We start from the raw sequence: 20,401 nt of genomic DNA on the forward strand, positions 1-20,401 counted from the left end.
AAAGTGGGGGAGGACTAATTCTGTGCTGACCTTTTCAAAACAATGCTTATAGTTCCACCACACCACCAGTCAGTATAATGAATAAAGCATACATTTAGGATCTAAGGTTGCTTTCAAAGTCAGAACCTGGATGTAAAACATGACAGAAATGACAGGCGAAGTTGTTCCTCTCTGCTGTTCTCTCTGGGTTGCAGAAAATGATTTCAGATGTTATGTGCTATTGATATTTCTTTTCAAAATCCAGAACTTAATTTAGTAGAGATAGGAATGAAAAAGAACCATGAAACAGGCACAGTGGAACCCATTTAAATGAATGGGAAGGGAAGGAAATGTCTAAGGAAACAAATGCTCTCCACAGCAGAGTGTTAAGGCAGCGGGGACTAAACTGTCTCTAAAATGTAAGTGACATTATCATTTATTCCGATCTTTATAGAACAAAGAATTCTGAAGAATAGACTTGCACAATATTCCAGCTAGAGTGGAAAGAATTGTACTTTACAAAGGAACACACCAGTTGTAATCCTATCAAATCATTAACTGGTTTGATTGTATAGACTGAACGGTTTTCCTGTAGTGTCATTGTGATGAAGACCTGTGAGTCTACTGTGTTGCTGTTACATTAATGGGTGAAAAGGAGAAGGAGGTTTTATTGTACAGTGCAAGTTTGCAAGGATTCTAGCATTATAAACACAACGTAGGTGAAATCCAGAAGTCTCCCTCATTATCAGAGCATAGAGACCTTCTGTACTTGTTGACTCCCCAGTAAAGGCGTCAGAGAATGAAAACAAAAACAGGAGGAGAAATTGCCAGTGCTTATTCATTCATATCCGAAACTGAAATCAATTCAGTGAATGTGATTGGTTTCAGTCTGCAAATGATAGCTAATTGATTATGCCCTCCTTCCCACACACATCACATTGCAACAAACAGTGTGGAATAATACAAATAATGTAGTTTTGGGGACAGACTGCAGCAGCATGGAAACAGTGCTGCATGTGATGGATAGAAAACAGTGCCTTCTTATATCTCTGCTCTCCAGGCATCTTTGAAGGATTGTGCTAATACAAAGTTATGCTGGTCAAAAACATCTCATACCTTTCATTGGGAGGAACGCATGCTCTCATGAGCCAACAACTGTAGCATGTAACCAATTGTATGACAAAGTAAGCTTACATAAGCCATTTTCTAACTGGGGTACGTTCTGGTTAGGATGTTAGGAGAATACTGTGAGCACGTGTTAAGTGTTGGTTTCTCCAGGATTATGAGGACTTTGATACTGCAGCCATTTGCTCAAGTTCTGAAGACCTTGTTCATTATCTCACTGGGCATAGGCAGCTATGTGCAGATTCTCTCTATGGCCACATCCACACCAGTCTACTTCTTGTTACACCTTTGCCTTCTGTCTCTCTCAGAAGATCGCTGTCAGGACCATACATTTAAAGCACTCATACCACTTGGACAGTCATGGCTTTCCCCAAAACATAATGGGAACTGTAGTGCTGAGAGTTGTTAGAGGACCCAATATTCCCTTCACAGAGCTGAAGTTTCCAGAGTTCCCTGGAAAGAGGGATTATTTGTTAAACAGCTCTGGGAATTGTAGGTCTGAGAGGGAAATAAGGGGCTCCCAACAACTCCCTGCCTCTTCAAATCTTTGGGGTGATGGGGGAATTGAGTGTGGAAGTGCCTCAAAGAAAGCCCTGTTTGTATGTAGTATTCTCATTGACCATGGGGTGCTTACTGATTGTTGTGGAAGAAGATGGAAATGGGTTACAAAGGGGAATAGATAGGCTATCCTGGCCAGAAACCTGCACAGGAGCACTCTGCATTACAATTTTCTTTGCAAGCTGTAGGTCCCACTTATAACATTCTGCTATGCAACATCTCCTGGCAGTCTTGCTGTGACATGCTTACTAGCAAAGATGCTCAATTAATGGGAAATTTCAGAACTGAAAATCACTTCAGACTAATTTGGGTGATTTGTCATCCAGAATAAGTCATGCCCACCCAAGTGTGTTTGTGTATATATGTGTGTGTACAAAGTGAAAATGGTGTGATTATTTGGACAGAGGTCAAGCCAAGCTTCTAGCCCTCATGGGGGGCTTCCTGGAGGCATCTGGACGGCCCTCCTGGACAACAGGATTTCCAACTTGATGGACCCTTGAAAGTCTGCTGACGTGAGAGATGTGTCCCTGGGTAACAAACCTGCCAAATTACAGACAAATAGGATCAGATGAATTTTCAGTAATGCTCTTATTAATCGGATGTGGGTGAGACACAAAGGCATCCATATTCCTCCATGTGGTTTTTGCTTATATTTATTTATCCCTCCTCCAAACCACTGTGGTTGAAAGTTAGACATGTCAATCTCCCACTCACCCCCACATTACCCTTATGTATTTTATGTTTCACTTCTGATGGAAAACTCCATGCTGGCATTTCCCTCTTGGTTAGCAAGTAAGACAATATTGTATGCACTTTAAGCAGTGTCATCACAAGGCACACTGTGTGGTCCCTGATCTGTCCTGTCATAGGAGCTCCATTTCACTCTTGTGATGCCCCAACCCCCACCACTGGATGGACAATGGCATGACAATATTGTTGTTGCAATCATAGTGTGGGAAGGAACCTCAAAGATAATGCAGTCTAAACTCTCTGCCAACCCAGGGAATCCATTGCACTAGTTACCTAGATGGGCAGCCACCCAATCTCTGCTTTAAAACCTTTGGTTGAATGAGAGTCCACCCTGTTCTGATTGCATAGTTGCCTCTCATTTCATGCCAGAGCTCATCAAAGGCATGCTGGTAAGAGATTGTCAGGGCTGGAGCAAGCTGGGGCCATAGTAAAGATTTCCACAAATCTGACAAATCTGACGAAACTGAATTCAATTTTGGATTTTCCCATTTCTCTTTAGAAATTAAAATTTGAGAGGCACTCCGCCAAAGTTAAAAAATTAATGCAACATCACCACTGCCAAATTCTAGAATTCTACACCTTTCCCCTCTAAAATCCCTAAACCCAACAAGATGCATAATTTGAAATTCAAATGAATCCTAGTTTAAAGAATATGGGTTGCATCCAATGACTGAGTCTTATTCCAAGCAGACCCACTGATTATTACATTTTAATGACTAACGTAGGCCCATTAACATCAATGGGTTTCCTCTGAGTAGAATTTTGTTGGAGATAGATATCCATTCAGCCATCTCCAGTGGGAAAGCAAGAGGAATAATTGCTCCCAATTTAATTTCATTAGAAATCTTCATTAGAAATATTGAGGAGGGAATGTCCCCATTTGAGATTGCCTAGATTACAACCCTCTAGACATGTCCTTTTCATGAAGGATAAAGACCCAGTTTTTAAAATTCATAAATAAAGGAAGAAGGCATAGAAAACAACTCCCCCCCCCCGAACTACTTTGCTAAAAGTATTTATCAGGGTGAGTCTAAAACAAAGAAAGCAAGGAGGTAACCTGCACATTTGAATTGCCAAAATTGTTATAAAAGTTATAGTTACTCTTGAGAAGTACTGATAGTAGGCAGTTAGGGGGATACAAAGGAACTGTCTGCCTCCCCCACCCCACCCTACCTCACACACATTTCCCATAATTAGCAGGGCACACAAGTGTTAAAATTTGTAGCCATTTATAGAGAAAAGGACACACAGAGGCAGAGACGCTAATGTCTTTTGCCTTGGTTTATAACCCAATTTCCATCCTTCATTGCTCGCCTTTCGTAGCACTTAGTACCCCTGAAGAGCGTCCAAGTCTCAAGAATTTGCATTCATCAGCAGACCCTGTGCAAATCTTGCCTTTTTACTGCTATAAAATTCTGGCCTTTTTAAAAAATTCATTATTAGGATCTCTTTTTTTTATGTAGCTAGCTGGTCATATGACATCATCTGGGCAAATACTCTTTTGGAAGCCCGATAAAGTTTCTCTCTCTCAGGGCTTTGTCCACCATCATAATGTATTTATTGATCATGTTTTTCATCTCCTCTGTGAATGGGTCAAATCCCTTCTGCCTGGCTCCTGACCGCTTGAAGTTCCCATCTCGGTTGTTCTCAACACAGAGCAAGCGGTCCTCCGTCACTGTGATGTTCAGGAATCTGACCATTTCTTTCAGATTAGGGAGCAGGGCCTGCTTCAAGTCTTCGTAGTGGATGACGAGGAGACGTTTGCCATACTTGAGCCAGTCCAACACATGGGAAGCCCACCAGGAGGCATAGCTGTTTACAAAATCTGGCCACTCTGCAAAGCGAAAGGCAAAATAAAGGATATTGACTTATCTGTTTTCAAACCCAGCTGTTGCCAAGTAGAAAAAGGATGGCAAAGGAAGACTGCTTTAAAAGGATATCAGAAGCAGATAACCCCTTTCTGTTAGTGTGTTGCAAAATTGAGGGGAAGGTTGCTTGAAAATTCGTGAGGGAGAGGAGGTGAAGTGTCTTTTTTTCTTGGAAAGCTCTCTTCTGAAAAGTATTAGTTCACTTAGGCCCAGTCTGTACATTTAATGCTCAATACATTATACCACTAACTGGGACGCGGGCGGCGCTGTGGGTTAAACCACAGAGCCTAGGACTTGCCAATCAGAAGGTTGGCGGTTCGAATCCCCGCGACGGGGTGAGCTCCTGCTGCTTGGTCCCTGCTCCTGCCAACCTAGCAGTTCTAAAGCACGTCAAAGTGCAAGTAGATAAATAGGTACCACTCTGACGGGAAGGTAAATGGTGTTTCCGTGCCCTGCTCTGGTTCGTCAGAAGCGGCTTAGTCATGCTGGCCACATGACCCAGAAGCTGTACGCCGGCTCCCTTGGCCAATAAAGCAAGATGAGTACCACAACCCCAGAGTTGGCCAAAACTGGACCTAATGGTCAGGAGTCCCTTTACCTTTACCTTTACATTATACCACTTTCATACCACTTTAAACGGTCATGGCTTCCCCCAAAGAATGTTGGGAACTGTAGTTCATTAAGCTCTGCCCCTCACAGAGCTACAATTCCCAGTGTTTCCTGGCAAGAAGGATTGGTTGTTAAACCATTTGGGGAATTGCAGCTCCGTCTCCTAACAACTCTCAGCAGTTCCAAAGGATTCTTTGGGGGGAAGCCATGACTCTTAGAGGGATATTGTAACACTTTAGGTGTATGGCATAGCTGTCAACTTTTCCCTTTTCTTGCGAGGAATCCTATTCGGAATAAGGGAATTTCCCTTTAAAAAAGGGAAACATTGACAGCTATGGTGTATGGTGCAGATGTAGCCCTGATCCTTACAAGTGGTGATGCCAGAGACAGAACAAGGACCTTTTCTGCTTGAAAAAAAACGGTGGTAGATGTTCCTCCAACATGAAGAAATGTCCATTTGGGACCAGGGTATCTAAAGAACCACCTCACCCCATGTTTCATTGCCCAGCAACTATGCCTCTCACTACTGAGCATCCCACATGTGCTGAGCTTGTACTAGAAACTGAGCTTTTAGTGCAGCAGCTCCAACTCTATGGAATCAATTGCTAGCTGAAATGAAACACGCACCTGAAATCATGGTGTTTAGATACCTACTGAAGATGCTTTGGTTTAAGAATTCTTTCCCTGAGAAACCTAGTCATTTATGGAGTATCAGTTATATACCTAGATAAACTGCCTTTTTTTTTTTAGAATTAGCATCCCTGAAATGATGTTCCTTCCAACTTTGTACAATTCAATGACTCCGTGTTACTGTTTGTTTGTTTTAGAACTGGGTGTTTTGTTCTCTTTTTCTCTTATATGCTACTTTGATGGCTTTATGCTTTGAAACAGTCTATAATTTTGACAAGTAAAGAAAACAGGAGTGCAGCATGTTTCCTTAAATCCCTCTTTGAGATGAAGTCAGAAAGTAATGGCTTACCTTTGCTTTTCCAGTTTCGATCTGTGGCATACCCGAGATGGCCTGCACACTTCCGGTTGAATTCTGCCACCAGCGACTTGTATGGATTCCGTATCAATAAGATGGCCGAGTCAAACATTTCAATTTCTTTTTGGCCACTCTCGTGAGTTTTGACACAAATAGTTCTCCTGCTTCTCCAGTGATCCTTTTCCCCTTTAAAACCTGTGTGTGTATATATAAAGTGTGTGTTTGTGTGGATAGATAGATAGATAGATAGATAGAAAGATATAGATAGACTGAGATATATATTATTGTGTTTAGATCATATATACCACTGTAAGCAGGCCAGCCATTACAAGTTTGTCATGGCCCTACCAGCAATTCCCTCTTTGGTACACTTCCACTATTTCCTTGTTTGGGACCCATCTCTCCCAAATTTGCCCATGAGCCCCTGCCTGTCTTTTTGTATTTTTGGTACACTCCCCTTTTACCTTTCCCCCCCCTTCCCCCTCACCTTCTGGTAACCTCTACTTCCTACTCACCCCTATCATGAATCCTACTACTACACTGTTCCGCTCTAATGTGGCACACACCCCTTTCCTCCCACTGTTCAGTAAACCCACTTTTAGACAAAAACACTCAGGGCCCAAAGCTGGCAGTGTGTTTGTTCTTAGAAACAAACAAACAAACAAACAAACAAACAAACAAACAAACAAGACAGGCACAGCTCAATAGCCTACCTTTATTATATAGGGTTCCATCAAAATAGTAGCTCCCAGTGTAGAATCCTGTAGCGTGTTCTATCAAATGACGAGCCCAGGTGTTGCCAGCTCCAGGGAAGCTTGACAATGCCACAAAAGCTTTGGATTTGGTGGGGAGAAACATCCGGTCAGTGCAGCGGGTGTCTACAACCAGATACAGATGGCATTTCATTGTTAGCAAAGTAATCTCTCCCCCCCCAACAAATACACACACAAAATGACAACAATTTACAACAATTATTTTTCACATGGTTGCACTTTGATAAATTCAAGATTTAAATTCTAAAAAAGCAAGCTATGTATTCTAAGATCAGCTGTTGTGTGGTCATTAATATCTCATACCTGACCCCTCTTTTGTTTGATTCTTGCAGATGCAGATGCCAATTTAAGTATGCATACGAGCAACAATAACTCACCCTGAAGAAACCACAAATTTTTCCTCTGTGGGTGGAAAAGCAATTAATCGTCCAATAAGTTGAGCATAATAGCAATAACTAAGCACACCCACATACTTTACTTCCCTAAACACACACATACCAGGAGACTAGATAATATTTTAGTTTTTCCATTCCACTGCTACATCCTTGAAATTTTAGAGTAAAGATGGCAAAAATAAAAATGAGCATCTATAAGTTAGAGACACCTTCCAAGAAACATGGACCCCTTTCTTTAACTACGTTGATAGCCCAAATCAAGACATTGTTACATCAACAACTCAATATGCTCAGTGGAGGGGTTACGTCAAGTAATATGTTTGAATGTTGAAAGTATGTTTATGTCTAGCGACAGTACACTTATCTCTACTGCTGGATAAGTGTTTTATAGTTGCATTTGTATTTGTTTTAAAACCAATAAAAATTGTGGGCGTGTATGTGTGGGGTGTGTGTGTGTAATACAGCACTCATGGTCAAAGAGAAGTGATGAGTCACTAAGGAAAAACACACACAGAGACGTAAGGCCAGGACGTTAGGCATATCACCCCCTCCATGCTTTGATAGCTGCATTCAACTCCTGGTATTTCACAGAAAAACACAAATAAAAACCAGTTAGTTAAGCTTGATAAACAACAGACACACTAAGCCATGGGTAGGCAAACTAAGACCCGGGGTCTGGTCCAATCGCCTTCTAAATCCGGCCCACAGACAGTCTGGGAATCAGCGTGTTTTTACATGAGTAGAATGTGTGCTTTTATTTAAAATGCATCTCTGGGTTATTTGTGGAGCCTGCCTGGTGTTTTTACATGAGTAGAATGTGTGCTTTTATTTAAAATGCATCTCTGGGTTATTTGTGGGGCATAGGAATTTGTTCATTTCCCCCCCAAAAAATATAGTCCGGCCCCCAACAACATTGTCTGAGGGACAATGGACCGGCCCCCTGCTGAAAAGGTTTCCTGCCCCCTGCCCCAAACGAATGCAGTTTCACAGAAGCAGGAATAGAAGTTGCACTGAAGGAGAGGGAAAAACAGCAGCTTTTTAGGACCAAAGGGATTCTTATCACCCAGCATCCAAAGAAATCATTGTTTAATTACAGCTCTGACTTCACGCATTCGCTAAAGACAGTGAAAGGTTGGAGTAGCAGGTTGGTTTCATCTCTGAAAAGTTGCATAGGACATTTGGCTTCATATCTTTTTTTCTAGGAAGACTAGAAACTTACTCCGAAAGAAAGAAAGAAAGAAAGAAAGAAAGAAAGAAAGAGAAAGAAAGAAAGAAAGAAAGAAAGAAAGAAAGAAAGAAAGAAAGAAAGAAAGAAAGATTTCAGAGTACCTTTTGTACTCATCTCTTGACAACCCTGGTCAGATTGGCTTGTCACTTTTGTTAGTTTTGTGTTCCACTACAGTAGATGACTATTGAATTAACATATTTGCCCTGCAAGCCTTTTTTAAAAAACAACCACAACAATATATGTGGCTTGGCTCTTTTGCATTAAGTATTTGCTCTGTGAGTTTATTTTATTTTATTTAACAAAGGATCAACTATCTGCTTGGGGTGCGTTGTGGTTAAGACTGCACAGCTTGATCTATTGAGGCTGGTGGTCTTGCTTTTGGAACAGGGGGTTGGATGGCATAATAATTTCATCCCCTCCAGCCCTAGTATTCCAGCTAAGCTTTTCTATCACCATAAAACAAAGGATTTTCTGCCTACCAGCAAGATAGATTTGGACACGCTTAATGTTTGTCTCTTAATTATCTACTTAAGACTTGTCTGTGCTAGCGGTTTCTCCAGGAAAAGATCCAAATCAGACATGTTTGAATATATACTCCCTGACTCTTATTTCTCAATGCTGGTCTTGCCTATCTGTATTGCAATTTTTTTCTCCCTTAAGGGCAGATCAATATTGCAAGTGCAGTGGATATATTCTGCATTACCACAAGATGAGAGAGAAAGAGAGAGATGGATTTCCCTGTGCCATATCATCCCAGTCAAAATCAATGTCAGTTCATTGTGAATAGTTAAGGGAAGTGTAGAACAGCTTTAATACATTTCAGTAGTCTTATTGACTCTCTTTTGGTCTCCCTTGAAATTTTTCCAATATTTCTCCTCAGGATGAGCCCCTAAGGTTCATCTACACATATGTCTCCTGATTTCTGGTCATGGTTTAAAAGTACAGGCCTCCTCAGAGGATGATCCATAGATTTTGAGGGCCTAGCTCCCGAACCAGCCCCCAGAACACCTCACTGCTCCAGAACCTCTGGAACAGCAACAGCCGGCACTTTCTGGCCTGAGGAGGTTGCTTCCAGCTCTAAGGACTCCAGCCCAGAAGATCTAGTAGAACCAGTCTCCCCTATGCTGTTGTTGAAGCAGACAATGAGCCCAGGTTGTATGCAATGCTAGTCCTCCTCAGGGTAGAACCATTCAAATGACTTACTTAGATCCATAACTTTAATGGATCTAAGCTTGATACAACCCCCTGTAAAGAGGCTTCTCTCTTGAAGGTAGACTGCTAAGGTCTAGTCTGGGCTTATAGTTGTTTAATGCACACTTTACATCAGTTTGTGCATTTTTAGAGTCTTTTTAAATTGGTTTTATATATATAGAAAAACAGTTACAAACAAAAAGATCACTACTCAACAAACACACACAAAAACAAAGGGACGTTGGCGATTTCAGTGTGCAGGAGAAAATGTAATAATACAGATGAGCCTATGTGTGTGTTTGTGTTTGTGTGTGTGTGTGGTGTCATTCACAAGCTCCATACAAAAAGAGAGGCAATAAGTATGTGCTGCTGCAAGTGGTTTTCATTAATACAGGATATAAGATCCAACCATATCACCTCAGATTTGCCTGTCTTTGATACACCATTGATGACTGTGGCCTTCCCTGTAAATTTCTCTAATATAACAATGTCAGTCCAGCATGAGGCAAGTTGAATTTTTGGTAATAAATTTGAATTTGGTCTCTGCATTTTTGTATACATTACTTAATTGGAGAACAGCATTGAAAAATCTGGAGAAGAGCAAATTGCAAAAGATGAGTGCATTTCAGAGAGTTCGTGTGCCATTTCAGAAAGTGAGAATTGGGTAGGTTTGCCTTTAAATGCAAACTGAATTGAATTTCTTCCCCATTCTTAAATGCTAGGTGGAATCTACACACATATAAAAAAACGCTGTGAAAATATTTTTTTTAAAAAAAAAAAGTTTTGAAAAATACATTGAATTTTGCACAGCTCACTGTCGCAATCTACTGTCCTATTTGCACATTGCACTTTACAACACATTTAAAACGTTTTATTTGCAGCTGCTTAGCTGAGTCCGTAGACTCAGGGCACTGTCAGACACACCATCCTAGGCAACGGTGGGTGGTTGCAAGTCTGCTCACCCTCATCCAATGTCCTGGAACATCTTGCAGTATTCACTACAGATTTCTCCTGTAATGCATTAATAAAATTATGGCACTACTTAACCCAACAGCAAGTGTCTTGCCTCATTGCTTGGGGTGTAAGATGCACAGCACTTCCCTACACATAGTTATTGATATTATATATATATAACCTCTCTCTTACCTTGGACAGGAGTTTGATAGACAAAGAGATAGTCCCCCCTCTTTGGCTCTTCAGCTGTGCTGCTGCCATTTTGCAACCTGCTACAGAATAAGCTGTCTGAGCTGTTGCGTAACGGGAAATGAATTGTTGGGAAGCCGCAGCGGCACTGGGGTCCTCTGATGGCTGCCAAAGGGAATTCCTAGAAAATAAAATAAAAGGCTGGAATTTAAAAAAGGCTAGCAAACATTAGAAAGCATCAACTGGAACTGGAACGAATGTGAAGGGAAATCCTAAAGGAAATCCTCTTCTGAATTGTCCTGTCTCAGATAAATATATTCCTTTTCCAAACCATTTTTTCTTCACGTTTCCTATTGTGGATGCTGTCAGAATTTAGAGGGTTGATCAGGCTGACTACTTAGCCAATGAATTGTGTGAGTTAGACTGGATTGATCAATGCATACATTGCACAGTAAGAAAACAGTGAGTTGTGTTCAAGTAGGTTGTACTCCAAATAGACCCACTGAAGGTAAGGAATCTAAGTTTGTCAGGTCTATTAACTTCAGTGGGTCTACACTGAGTAGGACTAGCATTGGAGTTCCCAACACAAATCAATTCTGGCCAGATATGGTTTGGGTTGGCACAGATCAGCCCAGGAGTGGGGGGCCCAGATCAGATTTAGGGAGGAGGCTTTCCACAGCCCTTTTAAATAGCCTCAGATTCCACCCCTCCTCATAGCATCATCATAGCCTCCATTCTCTGCATGGTCACAAAAGCGCTGCATCCTAGCCACTTTGTGCCACGTGACAGAGTAGGCAACACAGTCAACAAAATGAAATAAACAATGCTTTTCAACATGAATCCCAGCTCTGGCTGATTCTGCAAAAGGTGACAAAATGCCTTCTCAAATTCTGATCATGTTCAAAGGCCACAGCACAATCAAGCCTAGGTAAAGGAAACCCCACCAGCAAAAGAGATGCAAACTCTGTACGTGGAAAAATGAGGCCCAATTAAACCATGTTACATAACTCTTGATAAAACTAAAGATGTTCACGGGCACGCATACACACCTCCCTTAAACCTGTTCATCTTTACAGTGGGGGTGGGATAATTGTGGTAGGTCTTTCCCCAAGCGATGCATAAAAAGTGTCTGATCAAAGCAGCAGGACACCTAGATGTGTCCTATGCAAAATTTCCCTGTGTTGTTCTCATGCAGCGAACACAGGCTCTGTTGGACAAATGTAATGATCCACTCCTAATGAGGTAATTTATGAAGAGTCCCTAAGGCTCTCTTCCAGTGTTCTGGCGGCATGACGAGGCATTAAATAGTTGTCAACATAATTGGGTTCAAACCATCCCATTCTGACTTCCCCTTTAGGTTAAACGTGGCAGGGAGAAAAAATGGTGGCTCTTTTAAACTATTTTTGTGAATTGTACAAGGAGATTCAGCTTGTTCAGATTTAAAACTCTTTTAAAAGAAAAAGAAAAAGCAAGGATCAGGTGGTGATCGAAATTGTAGACACATTTACCAGGGAGAAAGACCCATTGCTCTCAGTGGGGCTTCCTTCTGAGTAAATTTGTAGGGGACAGGCTGTGAGTCATTCTCTGAAAAATAGAACTTGTTACAGGTGTGTGGTGTAGAGGGGAACTTTGTGTCATGTCCCCATATACAGTACGAACTGGTAGGGGACTATGAACCTTGGGGTCATGGTGGATAGCTTGATGAAGATGCTGACTCAGTGTGTGGCAGCTCTGGTTGAGGAAAAAGACAAATTCTGTTTCAGGGTTCATTAGAACACGGATTGAAAAGAAAACTGCCAATATCATAATGCAGCTTTACAAATCTATGTTGACACAGCTCTTGAAATATTGTGATAGATTCTGGTCACCTCACCTCAAAAATAATGCTGCAGAGCTGTGAAAGCTTCAGAAAAGGGCAGCCAAAATGATTAAGGGGTGTGGGAGCTCCTGTCTGAAGAAAGTTTCACCATTTGGAGCTTTTTTTAGTTTAGAAAAGAAAAGGCAAATAAGAATGGACAGGATATAGGTTGGAACAGATAAACCTCAGGTCCCTTCCAACTCTATGATTCTATGGTTCTATGAGGAAGTGGATAGAGAGAGGTGTGTGTTTTTTCTCGCTTTCACATAACACTAGAAGTTGGGCTCATCCAAAGAAGGAGAGTGTTGGAAGATTCAGGACAGACAGAAGAAAGCCTTCTTCATGCAACACAGAGTTAAACTTGGGAATTTCGTCCTGCAAGAGGGAATGATGACCATTAGCTTGGATATGCTGCCTTGAGTCCTTGTCAGGGGAAAAGGTGGGGTAGAATTAATGGTGGTGGTGGTAGTAGCTTTTTTTTCAGTAGGAACTTACTGGAACTCAGTCCCAGCACCTCTCAGGTGTGTGTCATTGCCATTATAAGAGAGCAAGGGAGGCGTTCATTTTCTTAGAAAATTAGCACTGAGTATGGAGCTTGTTCCCTGGTTCTCTAGGGGCATTGGCAGTCCAGTATCCAATGTGTAGGGCAGGAACCTCTTCAGGCAGCTATTGCCTGTTGTTGTTGTTGTTGTTTTTAAAAAAGGGAGCACCTTAAATAATTTGTTGTGGGTGTGTATTCTGAAGATAACCATATTTCAATTTGCATTTGAATCCAGGAGGCGTAGCTCAGGCATGTTCAAGCATTCCTAGCTGTGGCTGGTCCACAATGAGGCACTGCTACAGAAAAGGCCTTGATCCCTAGAAGGCACTATCATCTAGAGAAGAGCCTCTGAAGATGCAAAAAGACTAGGCAGGTCCATAGGGCATTAGGGCATTTATTAGATAGGTGCTTTATACTTATAGCCCAGGTCATAAGCGTAAAAACCTGTAGTGGTCAACAGAGCACCTTGAATGGTGGAAGTCAAGCGTCATGCCCCCTGTATCCTAGTATGCTCCTGAGGAGGATTCAGTTTAGGGTGAATCACAGGACACTTCACTCAGACAGAAACCCACAGCAATCCCTTCTACCCCTTGGCAGCCTGGGGATGCAACTCATACATGAGAGCTTAACCTGCTCCACAGCCACAGAGAAACATGTGACTACAGAACCAGATGCAGGTCATTTAAGGATTGTAGAAAGGGATGCAGGCCACCTTTTGAAGATTCAGGTGAGACTTCCTTTGCTGAAACAACATATTTCTGTAGCTCAGCTAGCAGAGCCCACTTGGAGCTAACCATGGTCCTGATTGCTGCTTACCAGCACTGCCATGAACTGAACTGAATTCCCTTAACAATAATTGTCCTATCTGGACTTATTTTGAGTGGATCTGACTTACTTCCACCTGAATTAGGCAGTTAGGCCGTCACGGCATTTAAATGCAAGGAAAAATAGATCCAAATGAGTATACAGATTGAGATTTCAGTCACCAAATTAGAGAATAAAACATCTCAGACACCAATTTAGAGAATGAAACATAACAAAAGCATACTTTCTCTGCCTGGAATGTCGTTGACTTTAATTTGTTGGCATTTGCAATAATCAAAAGAAGCTTGCTCACTCAACTTACTGTAATGTTTTCTTTCTTTAAGCATATTAAACTGTCACATCTCTGCACATTTTACCCAATGATTTGAGAATTTTTGATGATAATGCTGCTTTATTTACAATATTATGATTTGAGCAGCCTGGCTTTGCTTTGGAAAATGCAGAGCAATTTTCAGCTCCGGAGAGGATTTCTAACAGCTCATTTCCACAAAACAAATAACACCAAGCATCTTCTTCTGATTTATAAGTGAAGGCATTGAAGGAGAATGTTGGAGAAATTATGATCAAATGGGAACATTTGTGGGAACTAGGATAACATCTGAAGCATACCATGTTGGCTATCTTTGCTCTATTTTATTGGCTGTCAGAATACAACCCTCTGTTCAAAGGATTCCTCTGGTTGAAGGGCTCTCCTGCCCACATCTGAATTAAATAGGAGTCCCAAGAAAGGAGAAGAGGGGGGCAGGGCTTGAAAACTAAAGCTCTGGATGACCCCACTCATTGGTTTCATCAACATGAGGGACGAAACTGCGCCCTGAGGAACCCTGCATTGAAGGCTCCATGGGGCCGAAAAACACTCCCCAAGCATTCCCCTTTGGAAACGGCCTTCCAAGTAGGACCAGAACTACTGCAAAGTGGTGTCACCCACTCCTAATTCAGAGAGCCGCTCCAGAAGGATACCACAGTTGATGATACTGAAAGCCACTGAGAGGTCAGGGAAAATTAACAAGGACACTTTTGCCCTTCTCTCTTCCAACAGAAGTCATCAGACAGGGGAACCAAAACATTTTCAGTGCCAGGCCTAAACCTTGATTTAAATGGATCTACAAAATCAGTTTCCTCCAAAAGTGCCTGGCTCTGGTTCTGCAACCACCTGCTCAAGAAACTTGCCCAAGAAGGGAAGATTAGCAACTAGCTGGTAGTTGCATAGATTTTCCAAGTATTGGGAGGGTTTCTTGAGGAGCAGTTTCAACACTGCCTCCTTCAAGCAGGCAGCGACCACTGTCTCTCGCAGGGAGGTATTAATCACCTCCCTGGCCCAGCCAGCTGTCCCCTCCCTGTTAGTTTTTAGCAGCCAAGGGGAGCAAGGGTCCAGAGCACAAGTGGTCACTCTGACCAATCTAAGAACCTTGTCCACTTCCTCGAGACTTACTAACTGAAACACATCAAACACAACAGGACTAGGCAGCGCTCTGGAAACCTCTCAAGATTCATCTGCTGTAACCGTGGAGTCAATGTCCCGGCAGATGCAAGTGAGTTCTTTCCCTCAAAATGCTTTGAAAACTATTGGCTAGCCATGTCAAAGATTGAAAATTGTGTTTCCAAAATGGGTAAACACTCAACAGAGTTCCATCTATAGCAGCGTTTTCCATTTTTACCCATGGTGCACACTCATTTTCTACAATGAGAGAAACCATCTGCCCAAGCTGGCAAGCATCATAATAATATTCAAGGCTTGGGATTTTCCCCACCCACACACACACACATTCTCCAATAAGCATCTATACAATACCCCCCCCAAGCACTGGACAGGTTGATATAAAAATGGAACAGCTCAGCTTCCATTGCCAAAGAGCTAGGTGGCCTGCGGGAATGCAATGGTTGGGAAAGATCCATCACTTTCAGCCCCTTCTCTGCACTCACAAGGTCTAGAAACTTGTACTGGAAATATAAGCTGAAATACCTCTGGATGCTGAAACTTTTGAAAGCTGCCAGAATTCAAAGTTGTTAGGTGTCACTGAGGAAAAGCAGCACAGAAATCTGATTTGCTTTGAAATGTGCATCATCAGCTATGGTTCTAAAATTCAATTATACACGCATTTCCCACCCCAGAACCTCAGAGCGCTCTCCCTCCCTCTCTCTTTTCCTAGTATCAGGCTCCAGAGGCGCTAGGAAACTGATCAAAATCAGATGAAGGGATGGGGAGAAGCAAAGAAAGGGAACTGTCCTTACTTTCTTGGAGCAAAATTCGGAGCACATCTCCACTGTCAAATTGGCGTGTATCAAAGAGACCGGCAAGGTGTTTGTTAAATTCTCTGGTGCTCTGAAACACCCTCGATAGATAATATTCTGCCCTGCAGGGATAAGAAATAGTTATCTCTCAAGAAACAACAACCGTAGCAGCCTCTTCCTATCACAGGGAAGAATATTAGTTTCAGAATATATATTCTCATTCACTATTTGGATGCAATAATTGGCATTGAGATGGAAAGTGAGAAAATTTGCTCTGCTGAAATGAACACACAGCTTCTAGTGGAGTCCTGGCTGTTAAAGTGTGCCTTAGCACAGAAGAGTTGAAATTAAATCCCCCCTCCCCCAAGGAGGCCTCTGCTATTGTTTTCATGCCTTGGTTTTCTTTTGAAGATTCCCTCCCACCCCTCCTGACTTTCCCCTGCAAGGCTTTGAAAGCTCTGATAAAAATCTACAAAGCTTTTCATGAGCTGCACCAGGAACAAAATGGAATTTCAATGAGTTGTTGAAACACCTTCAGGGAGCCCCATTCCGGGGCTGTGCGGGTGTGTTTGGTTACTACTCCATCCACAGCACCTTCTCATATTCATTCTTTTCCAAGCCAGAGAGATTATATGCAACCTTCAGGAGCTAAAATAGATTTCTGCTGCGGCAGCCAAAGAGACAGGAACATGTGGGCCGAATCATGGATTCATGGGGTTGTAAAGAACTGGAAGCAACTCAGAGGTCATCTGACCAAACCAACCCTGCCTTTTAAATTTAAATGCCACATTCATATAGTTTGCATGGTTACGTTATATTAATTTTGCTATTCATGAACGGCAGCCTCAGAGCCCTGGATGTGCCAAAATAAACTCAGAAATAACATAAATAATAATGAGGTCCCTCACAGAGCAACTGTATATTCCTGTAAGGGATGTAATAAGGCATAACTTAGCATTCATAGATCATAGAACTGTACAGCTGGAAGGGACCACAAGGGTCATCTAGTCCAGCCCCCTACATTGAAGAATCTTTTGCCCAACATGGGGCTCAAACCCCTGACCCTGAGATTAAGAGTCTCATACTCTACCGACTGAGGTATCAGATGACCATAATCCCACACTGTGTTTGTCGCATGCAGCATTGCTTCCAGTCTGCTACAGCTCCTATTCTGCCCAAAACTATGTTATTTACCTGGCTGCCCAATGTAGCAAATTTATGTAACTGATGCAGTTTGCAAAAGTAATTATGTAACTTACATAAATTGCATGGTCAATACATCATTCGACCCCATTCATTTCAATGCAAAGGAAACACAGTGATAATCAGTCACATATTGTATGAAGACCGAAAGCAACAGCAACCAAGAATACTGATCATATTTGTTAGATGGACTATGCACAGCACATAGTTTAACTATGGGACTCTCTCCCACAGGAGGCAGTGATGGTCACTGACATGGGTGGCTTTAAAAGAGGATTAAAGAAACTCATGGATGAGAGAGATATAATCTAGATCAAGGGAAGTCATCTAGATCAAGGGAAGTAATAGTGCCACTGTATTCTGCTCTGGTCAGACCACACCTGGAGTACTGTGTCCAGTTCTGGGCACCACAGTTCAAGAAGGACACTGACAAACTGGAACGTGTCCAGAGGAGGGCAACCAAAATGGTCAAAGGCCTGGAAACGATGCCTTATGAGGAACGGCTAAGGGAGCTGGGCATGTTTAGCCTGGAGAAGAGGAGGTTAAGGGGTGATATGATAGCCATGTTCAAATATATAAAAGGATGTCACATAGAGGAGGGAGAAAGGTTGTTTTCTGCTGCTCCCGAGAAGCGGACACGGAGCAATGGATCCAAACTACAAGAAAGAAGATTCCACCTAAACATTAGGAAGAACTTCCTGACCGTAAGAGCTGTTCGACAGTGGAATTTGCTGCCAAGGAGTGTGGTGGAGTCTCCTTCTTTGGAGGTCTTTAAGCAGAGGCTTGACAACCATATGTCAGGAGTGCTCTGATGGTGTTTCCTGCTTGGCAGGGGGTTGGACTCGATGGCCCTTGTGGTCTCTTCCAACTCTATGGTTCTATGATTCTATGATTCTAGGATTCTATGATTCTATGATTCTATGATCAATGGCTGCTAGCCCAAAATGGATATGTTCTGTCTCCACAGCAATGCTTCTGAATACAAGTTGCTGGAAACCACAGGAGGGGAGTGTGTTCTGGTGCTTGAATCCTGCTTGCTGGTTTCCTACAGGCAATTGTTCAGCTACTGTGATGGCAAGATGGTCCATTGATCTGATCCAGAGGGCAGTGGTGTAGCGTGGGTTGCTAGCACCTGGGGCCACACAGAGAGGGTGGGAGGAAGAGAGGGAGGGAGGAAGGAAAGAAAATGGACAGAGAATGCATGCGCATTCAACTGCCTAATGGTGTCCAGGTGATCCAGGAGATCGCAGCTGCAGAGATAAAAAAGAAGAAGAGTCGTTCCATTGCCTGGAGAGGTCACTTCCTGGTTTGCATGGAGAAATCGTTTTCAATGGAGCCCAACGACAGAAGCACGCAGCTGTACTAAGGCAGCACCAGGTGTTGAAATTTTGCACCCCCTAAACAATTTTGCATCCGGGGCAACCTCACCTGTACCCCCCATGCTGCACCACTGCCAGAGGGCTCTTCTTGTGTTCTTATGGATAGATTTGTGTTTCTGACATGGTCCCAAACCAGGTCCCAAGATATATGGGCTTTATATGCAGTGCTTTCTTGCAAAGTATTGGAAGACATAAGATCTACCCACTCTGGAAGAATGGCAGATGAAGGTGATTGACTATATGGAACTGGCGGAAATGACTGGCAGAATCCGAGACCAGGGAGAAGAGTCGGTGGAAGAAGATTGGAAGAAATTTAAAGACTATTTACAGAAATATTGTAAAATTAATGAATGTTAGAATGATGTTGGATAGAAACTAAGTGGTTTTTAGCTGCAATACTATAAGGGAATATGAAAAATGGATTACTAATAGGTAAAGATTTAATGTTACAATATTTTAAGATTAAAGATTAGGATAAACAAAGAGGGGAAGGATTTGCTGAACCAACAAACTGAATTGGAATACAAAAAAGGGAGGCGTGAGGAGGTCCGGGAAACAAGCTAATGAAAAATAAGTAATGGAAAGATTGAGTTGTTTTTAATTACTTTTATTTTGTATTTTTCTTTTTTCTATTTTTATTTTGTAATATTTTGAAAATCTTAATAAATATCTTATAAATATATATATATATATGCAGTGCTTTCAGGACCACTGACACATGCTCCCATCAGGCTGCCCCATTTACCAGCCTATCAGTTGCATTTTGGGACATCTTCAAGGGCAGCCCCATATTACAGTAGTCCAAAGGAGAAGTTGCCAGAACATGGACAACTTAGGCTTGGGCAGTTAAAATGGATTAAGCAGTGCTGTCACCCTAGCACAACAAATTAGCTTCTTCTTTTTTTAAAAGAAATAGTCTTTTGTGGTTAGGAAAATAATGGGGCAATGCATTGGGATTAACAAATGAGTAACAGGGAAATGTGGAAACACCCTGCAAGCAAAAAGGGATGACTCCTGGACACATAACAAATCACACAAACAAATCAGAATGAATGCTCCATAAAGGCTGGATGCAATTTTATCTCCCATGTCAGCTTTGGGCAAATAAAAAAGGATGAATGTTCAATAAACAAGCCATATGGAGTCTCACAGATCTGATGTCTGAGGCTCTGACCACATTCTGAACCATGCCTTGACCCCCCCCCCCAATTCTCCACCCTTGTCCCTGGACCTCAAGAACAAAGGTGGTTGCTGACCACCCCCAAACTGATATGCATTGGGTCACCAGAGAGCTTTATTTCTGGGGGTTTTCATGGGAGAAAAGGTACAGCCTTCCTTCCACCTCTCCTCCCTCAGGAGGAGGAATAAATCAGATGAGGCTCAGCCATGATCCAGCAAGTGACCAGGTAAAGAAGAGGATGACAGTGAGGATTGAAATCTCAATCCATCCTGGGCGCTTGCTCGGATAATCATTGGCAGCGCCTTGGTCAAAATCTCCATCTCTTAACTGAAACAGTTAAAAAGATTTGGTTTCAGAGGAGAAAGTGGGGGAGTTCTAGTCCGCAATTAAAGAAATCTTAGTCAAGCGATTGTATGCATTTAAATTGATTAATTCAATTAAGTTGTTGATTAGATCTGCATAGGAGTGAAACAGTCGTCCAGATGGGGAAAGGAAGAAGCATTATTTGCTTGTTCTTAGGTGATGTCTGCATGTGCACAGTAAATACTATCCTGGAAAAGGGGTTCCCTGCTGTACAAG

At 42.2% G+C, this 20,401-nt stretch overlaps 1 protein-coding gene across 1 annotated transcript in view; it reads right to left on the bottom strand.

The window, feature by feature from the left end:
* Positions 1-2,299: 2,299 nt before the first annotated feature.
* The window catches only part of WSCD1 (WSC domain containing 1), a 44,682-nt gene continuing 26,580 nt past the window's right edge, over positions 2,300-20,401 (bottom strand). The window contains exons 5-9 of the mRNA XM_081173018.1: positions 16,061-16,182; positions 10,608-10,785; positions 6,588-6,752; positions 5,869-6,069; positions 2,300-4,246 (exon numbers count right to left, since the gene is read on the bottom strand). Of these exons, the coding sequence (XP_081029144.1) occupies positions 3,894-4,246; positions 5,869-6,069; positions 6,588-6,752; positions 10,608-10,785; positions 16,061-16,182 (1,019 nt within the window). The 3' untranslated portion in view covers positions 2,300-3,893. The remainder of the gene's footprint in view (positions 4,247-5,868; positions 6,070-6,587; positions 6,753-10,607; positions 10,786-16,060; positions 16,183-20,401) is intronic.

This window comes from Podarcis bocagei (assembly GCF_964188305.1).
Source record: "Podarcis bocagei genome assembly, chromosome: 15".
NCBI classification, from domain to species: domain Eukaryota; kingdom Metazoa; phylum Chordata; class Lepidosauria; order Squamata; family Lacertidae; genus Podarcis; species Podarcis bocagei.